This window comes from Gobio gobio (assembly GCF_949357685.1).
Source record: "Gobio gobio genome assembly, chromosome: 25".
Taxonomy (NCBI): Eukaryota; Metazoa; Chordata; class Actinopteri; order Cypriniformes; family Gobionidae; genus Gobio; species Gobio gobio.
The window spans coordinates 18,974,993-18,982,659 of record NC_137121.1 but is presented as its reverse complement, the minus strand read 5'-3'; the positions used below and the strand labels follow the sequence as shown (position 1 = coordinate 18,982,659).

General features: G+C 39.2%; 2 protein-coding genes across 2 annotated transcripts; one reads left to right on the top strand and one right to left on the bottom strand.

Moving 5' to 3' along the window:
- The first annotated feature begins 47 nt into the window (after positions 1–47).
- LOC307121480 (uncharacterized protein) lies at positions 48–2,519 on the top strand. The gene is made up of 3 exons (XM_079809084.1): positions 48–700; positions 1,165–1,282; positions 1,375–2,519. Exons 1-3 carry the CDS (start codon positions 114–116, stop codon positions 2,134–2,136), a joined length of 1,467 nt encoding a protein of 488 aa, XP_079665210.1. The 5' UTR covers positions 48–113; the 3' UTR covers positions 2,137–2,519.
- A 52-nt stretch (positions 2,520–2,571) lies between these two features.
- LOC307121481 (uncharacterized protein) lies at positions 2,572–5,597 on the bottom strand. The gene is made up of 4 exons (XM_079809085.1): positions 5,364–5,597; positions 4,486–4,680; positions 4,328–4,407; positions 2,572–3,855 (listed from the first exon to the last, which is right to left on the bottom strand). Exons 1-4 carry the CDS (start codon positions 5,367–5,369, stop codon positions 2,886–2,888), a joined length of 1,251 nt encoding a protein of 416 aa, XP_079665211.1. The 5' UTR covers positions 5,370–5,597; the 3' UTR covers positions 2,572–2,885.
- Positions 5,598–7,667: the final 2,070 nt, after the last annotated feature.

Below are 7,667 nucleotides of genomic sequence, written 5' to 3'. Positions count from 1 at the left end.
ATGCACACGCAGGCGATTACGTACTTCCGCTAAAATCTCCGCCAGCTAAGCTACTTCCGCTTTCATACTGCTGAGGTGATTTTTTTTGTCCCCAAGGCCCAAGTGATAGCGTTATGGCAAAGAAAACGTTTAAATTCCAGCGAACCGACAGCACTACAGCTGAACATTGTTGTGTGCCTCTGTGTCAAGCCTCAAGTAAGTACAACAAAGTACTTAGTTTTCACACATTTCCATCTGATGCGGAAATAAGGCGAAAATGGCTTGTCGCTATCCGGAGGGACAACTTTACAGTTACTCCCCATACCCGAGTATGTAGCCGGCATTTTAAAAAGGAGGATGTTCGTGAGCCAGGGTCCGAGACAGGGAGACGGCTATTAGTTAAGGGAGCTGTTCCAGCATTGTTTGAGTGGAACAATTTCACCCTTCCCACTTCAAGACCGGGGGTATGGGAGAGGAGAGAGCGGCCGCCGCCAGCGGTGTCGCGAGATAACACAGCGTGCAAGGTGGCTGATATCCTCATGGACCACGACTACGCTTCTGCTCCAGATCCTGCCGTTTTTGATTTAGCCCTTGAGGACAACATGTCTCTCAGAGAGGAGATCCTGAAGCTGAGGGAACAAGTCGACAAGCTGACAATGAGTCAGCGGTTTGGGATTCATCGTTTTGCTGCCTCAGACAAGGACATACGTTTTTTCACAAGGTAAGATGTAACTAGATGGACTAAACTAAACTTTGACTTGTCTAAACTTTTGTCAGTATCCTTGCATCGGTGTTATTGTCAAACATACTGATTGTTCTGTAGTACTTTTGCAGCAACAGATATGGTTGTGTGTGTGTGTGTGTGTGTGTGTGTGTGTGTGTGTGTGTGTGTGTGTGTGTGAGAGAGAGAGCGCGAGATAGTGTAGTGGTGTGTGTGAGAGAGAGAGAGAGAGAGAGAGAGAGAGAATAATGGGAGTAATAATTGACATTTTCATAATATCTAATATTTCATAGCAATATTGATGTATAATTTATTTCCCTATTCACTTGGATGTGTCTCCCAGAATGACTGATAAACATTATTTAAGTCCCGATATATGACAAACTATTTGAAAATTAAAAATGATAAAATATAAAATGATGATACAAGATATAAATGCTAATATCTAAATTGTATTCGTTTAGATTTGCATCCTATGACCTGCTGATGAGATTCTGGGCCTTAATAGAACCCTCGCTGCCATATATGGTCAGTGTGACTCAAGCACAGAGAGGCACCTTTACAGAGCCGAGTTCCACTGTAGTAAGTACTTATTTACATGGGCCATACAATACAACTTAAAGTTCAGGGATAATGAACATTGCTCTCAATGTAAATTTTTTTCTTTTGAACAGACTCGTTCCCTGCAGCCCATTGATGAGATGTTCTTGTTTCTCAACTACCTTGCGCTGGGTTCAAAACAACGTGACCTTGCTGACCGGTATGGAGTCCACCAGTCCACAGTCAGTCGGATCATCACAACGTGGAGCAACTTTTTGTACACTGTGTTAGGGTCTGTGAGGATCTGGATACCAGAGGAGAAAATAAGGGAACATCTGCCAGCTGAGTTCAAGGACTATGCAGACACTACAGTCATCCTGGACTGTACGGAGCTGAGGTGCCAGTGCCCTTCATCACCTCTTCTCCAGAGTGAACTGTTCTCTGCATACAAGTCCCACTGTACGCTGAAAGGGCTGCTCGGAGTGGCTCCACATGGGGCGGTCACATTTATCTCTCCACTGTATGCTGGTTCCATCAGTGACAAACAAATCACACGAGAGTCTGGAATTCTCTCCCTTTTGAGACCTGGGATGGCCATTATGGTTGACCGAGGTTTCCTTGTTGATGACCTTGTCCCTTGCAAGATTTATAGGCCAGCATTTCTCTCTGGAAGGTCCCAGATGTCTGCCTGTGATGTCAGGGAGACTCAAACAATTGCACGCCTCAGGGTGCATGTTGAGCGTCTAATACGCCGTGTTAAGGAACACAAGTTCTTTGACACAGAGATTCCACTTCGGCTTTTTGGCAACATTAATCAGCTGTATGCTGTTGCTTGTCTCCTGACAAACTATGAAAACGGGCCTCTTGTAAAGGCTTGGGCAAAGAAACCAGCATAGCACTTGTTCTGTGAGAAACACAGTGTCTGTAAATAGTTATTTATTTTTTTTAAATGTATAAAATTGACCACAATTTGTCTAGAAATCTATCTAATCAGTTTATTGTTAACTTTTGCAAATGTATACAAATGGCCATAGGTTATTTATTAAAGTTTTATAACCACTTTGTTTAAATGTACCTTTGTATATTACTTTTTATAAATTGCATTTTATAGTACCTCATGTTATTTATGCACTGCTGTACATTGCACATACTCTTTGAATATAAGTACTGAATCATTTGTATTTTATAAGTACTTTTGTTCATCGGTGCTTTCAAGCTATCTGTATAATAAACTGATTAATGTTTACATAATAAATAGTTACAATGATTTGACTTGTGTTAAATTTGCTTCATGTTGTTATGAACCATTACCTAAAAAAACAACAACAAAATAACATTCATAGGAAGGAACATGTAATTTAATGAATTAATAATATATACACACACTACAATATTTTCAGTACTATGAAATATAATATACATTACATGCCTCTCATTGATGTGTCAGAAACTGAAGGTGTAAAAAACAAACACCCAAACCCGGGAATGGACAAAAATATGTATCAGTTCCAGTTGTGTATAGATTTCTAAAAATGAACAATAAAACTTGAACCAAACATATGTACAAATATATATGAAATAATTAGAACTGACAGTAAGAGAAATATTTACAGAAGGTTGTTAAAGTGTGATAGATGTTAATAGCCTAATTATCTAGGTAAGCATGGAGGTAGCAATAAAAAAAGAAATGGTCTATTTTTTCTTTCATTGTTTTGGTCATTTCAATGTCTCTGGGAATCCTCTGAATAAACATGTCTTCCTGTGCGTAGACAACAAAGTCACACCAGTCCAAACCAGAAATCAACATCTGGCCCTGGATCTGCCAAAAGTATGCATGCGATTTTCTCAATGTGTGTCTACCCTCACTGATCTTAATATATGGGCAGTCAACATAGCTTGCTACATTGGGGCATTTAATTTCAACAAGGCCAAACACAGACTGTCCCTTTGGATCATACACAATGCCATCAGGTGATGACCCTATCCAGGGTGCGTCAGGGTGGATAAGGAAGCCACAGGGATAGTGGTTAACCTCCCTTGCTCTGCAGTATTCCTCTACTGCTGCAGGTTCCATGTCAAGCCCCCTCCGCATGTCTGCAGTCTGATGGCTAGGTCTCAGAAGCCTTTTTGCCAGATTTTCAGCAGAGCTCTGTGCCCTGGTGTGACAGACCTCTCTGAATTTGGAGGAGGTGATGCGGGGCCGCCTTAGTTGGTGCCACTCAATGCAGGAACTCTGCTCTTTTGTACCATAGGCAATTTTGTGTGCTGTCTCTAATGTTGTTTCCAGGGACATCATGTGGTGCTGCTGATGTTCAGTGCAGACAAAAGAGCAGGTAGAGGGCCCCAGCCTGTAACCATGAAGTGGGAGCTGTGGGAGAGAAGGAGCATCTGTGTGTGGACATGTTTTCGGCACTCTCTTTGCTGGCATGTGATAAGATAGCACGCTTCCTTCTTGCACTTTTCCAAATGCAGAGTCAACCAGAGGAACATTAATGTCCATAGCCATAGTTGTTATTAGCGGAGCCACATTACTTGGAAGATCACGGTACACTTCATCCACCCTGAGTGTGGAAAGTTCAGGCAGAGGTGAACTGACACCCTTATACAAGTTGCTCCTATGGAAAAGACAAAAAAAAAAGAGCCATTAAGTTAGTTATACATAAGTTGTACCAACAAACTAAATTAATATAAATTAATGATTTTTATGTTAAAAAGTCTGAAGGGATGTTTTTGACTTTCTTGCTTGAACAACTGAGAGCATAAAATGCTAACAATGAATGTTGAAATGCAATGTATCACACGATTACTTTATCTGAGGTCTCACTGATATGATTACTACAGAAAAAGTCTTTAATGATTGTTTATTGTTTAGTTTATTTATTTGAACATGAAAAAAAAAATGAATATACATAAAGCATACAAACCTACATATATACAATACAATTAAAATAACAAATAAGTAAGTACATGGACTTCTCAGTACAAGCTTCCAAAATTATTGTACATAACAGTAAAAACTATTTCCCATGTTCAAAAATGAGTAGGAAGAAGTTCAAGCCAACTTATGATAATATCAACAGTACTAACCTGATGCCTTCTACCAGTTTTCGTTCCTTGGGTCTGGCTGAAAGAATCACCATGTCATTGACCAGACCAGGTTTAACACCCTGCATGTAAACAAAAAAGGATATCAATAAACACACATTTTCATCAATTTAATCAAAGTACTCTTTTAGAAACGTTACCATGGTTCTTGGCTTATGCCACTTTTGTTCAGTCTCTGTGCAGCTGTGTGTTGGGGGAACAGAGGTGATACTCAGCTGGCAATAATGTGCAGTCTGGTACAACAGAGCTGCAACATGATTACACAAAGCTGTACCTGCCACACAGCTACACTGGCAGCTTTCTAGCTGTACAGGACGGGCATCCCTAAACACAATCTGTGAAAATACAAAAATATGTTACAATAGAATAAAAGTACAGTTTTTTAAAAGGAGAATGGATGAGTACAGTGAGAATGTTTACAAAGCAAAATAAAAAAAACAACTAAATTTGGGGGAGGTAAAAATTGTAGCCAAATTATTATTTATTATTATTGTTATTATTCTCACTCTACTCATTTAAATAACAAGGGACACAGAACGTGTGTCAAAGACGTAACAAAACAGAACTCAGTTTCTGTGAATCCCAGTGCTTAGCGTACATATTTAAATATTGATAAATATTCTAACACACCAGTGTTATTGATGGTATATGAATCAAAATATGTATTTAAAATAGCTTTTAGCAGAATCACATGCGATGATTCACAGAAACTTGATCTGACGAACAGAACCTGTCTCATAAACTAGCCTGCTCTGAACCTGTAGGATAACTTTCCCTTACACTCAAGCTGTGAGGCTTTTGGCTTTTCCTCATTGATCGGTAGCACTCAGCCCTAATGGTTACCTCTCCTGTGTTTGAATCCTTGTTTGAAACTGAGATTGACAATGGCGTTAGGAAAATGTACGTGATTGACACACAATATTAGACAGACACATACAATTTTCACTTACTGCGCTAGCGTTACATAGCATGCATGCTAAGGGAATATAAACACTACACGTCTAACGTTAGATCTTACCTTCATAATTATGAATGTAGCTTGAAACGTATAGCTTGAAGCCCTTCTCCTTCTTTGTTGTCGATGTATGACACAGTGTTTGGATTATTCGACTCACGTCGTTGACCGTCATCCTAGGTAGATCTTGAAGCGACCGGGTGAAAAACGCCATAGCTGCTATTGACGCTACGCGCACCGGAAGTGACCTAGCTGGCTGACTTGGAATGCGGAAGAGAGTGTGCATGAAGCCCATTACATTCTTTTTTTAACATATGGCCCCGCCCCTCGTGTATTAGTGCGAATAACGGTGCGCTGCTAGATTGACTGGATACTGTATGTAAACAAAGCAGCTCGATTTGGTTTGCAGAACGAGAAAACATTCAAACATTGTGGTTTGTCGTTACAATGTCGTTACAAACCTATACAACTTTCTTTCTCCTGTAAAATACAAAACTCAGCTGATGATTTTAGGTTCTCAGAACGTAAACTTTTTGTTATAAGAAATAAAACCTCAAAACAACCATTAGGAAACGTTTTAAGATAAAGGAGGGGAATCCCTAGCAAGGCTATGGGAAGGACAGCTTTTGACAGAACCATCAGAGAATAAAAATGGAACCAAATAAGAAGTGCTTATTACCATTTATCCTTATATCTTTTCTGTTCAATGAAAGTGAATGAGGCTGTGTTTCTGTTCAACTATAAATAACAGCAGGGGGATGAATGAATTATGACAGAATATTCATCTGTTTACAGCTCTTAAAAGGAGCTTTTTTCTGAATTCATATCAATCAAGGGATAGTTCACCCAAAAATAAAAATTCGGTCATCCTCAAATCGTTCCAAACCTGTAAAAAATCTCTTTGTTCTGCTGTATAAGGAAGATATTTGGAAGAATGTTTGTAACCAAGCAGATCTCGCCCCCCATTGACTTCCATAGTATTTTTTTTCAATTTTTTTTCTACTATTGTAGTCAAACCAAGCAAGATCTGCTTGGTAACAAATATTCTTCGAAATATCTTCCTAACCCATTTTTGGGTGAACTATCCCTTTAAGGCTTCTTTTAATGTTAGAAGTGTTTACATAAACATTACCAGCCTAACTTCGTGCTGTTAAATTATGAAACTGACGATGGAGGTTTTCTTAGTTTCTAATGAAAAGAGAGTTAAACTGGATTGTTGTGACATAAACAAATGCTGCATTCATGCAAAATCAGTAATTGGGCTTTGTAAGGTTAAGGTAGTGGGTGTGCTGCTCTGGCAAAGATGCATTTATGCATGCAGGTCGATGCAAAGTGTGGGTGTTGGTCAATTGGTGATGATCACTGCTGAAAACTTGCTTTCTTTAGTATCTTGTGCATTTGTGTCTGTAATGTATAGGCTACATTACAGACACAAATGCACAAGATACTAAAGAAACATACACCTACATGAAAAGATACCGGAAAATATGAAGCGGAAGATTTAGTAGCTTAAATAAAATAATAAAGAGAGATGCTATTAGTTAACCCCAAACTTCAAAGGACTTCACAAAGTCAAAACGTTTAAGGAGGAGACCAATTGTTCATGCACCACTAGATTCCATTTTATGCATAATGAAAAATAGCTTGTTAATGTCTCTCTTGGCTCTGTTGCTGGGGCCCTTAAGAGCTCGTGTCTAAATGCTCCTCCACAGACACTTTAGCCAGTCCCACTTGATTTGATTGAACATAAAGTGAGGTTGATTTTCCTCCAGTGGAGCCACTAATCTCTAATAACATAATGGATGTCGGCTGTGCGCAAATCATGGAGCTGGATTTTAAACATCAGACATTTAGGATCCTGGTTGTCTCACAAAATATCCATCTTATTTAGCGTCACTTAGAGTGACTAACTGAGTTACATTTATGGCACTTACGGGAAATAATACAATCATTTATAAGGGGGGCTAAATCAGAGCATTGCAAAGTGCAATTTTGCTGTGTAATTTCTATACTGAGTCTTCAAGATGTTCTTGGACTGCTGATCCACTGCTGTTGTCACTTTTGCATCTGGTCTCTCCAGTTCTCTGAATTTCTGAGAGAACATGTCACTCTGACGAAAGCGCTTGTAATACATGGAAATGGTAAACAACTTGCTCCAGGCATGTCATGGTGTGTGTTTTCAGTTGTATCCTGCCATCTTGTGGCAATTATCAATTAGCACACTGTTCATGATATTGCTAATGAAAGCTGTATTAAAGGGATAGTTCACTCACACAAACCTGTCTTGAACACAAAAGAAGATCTTTTGAAGAATGTTGGTAACCAGACAGTTGACGGCACCCATTGACTTCCATAGTATTTTTTTCC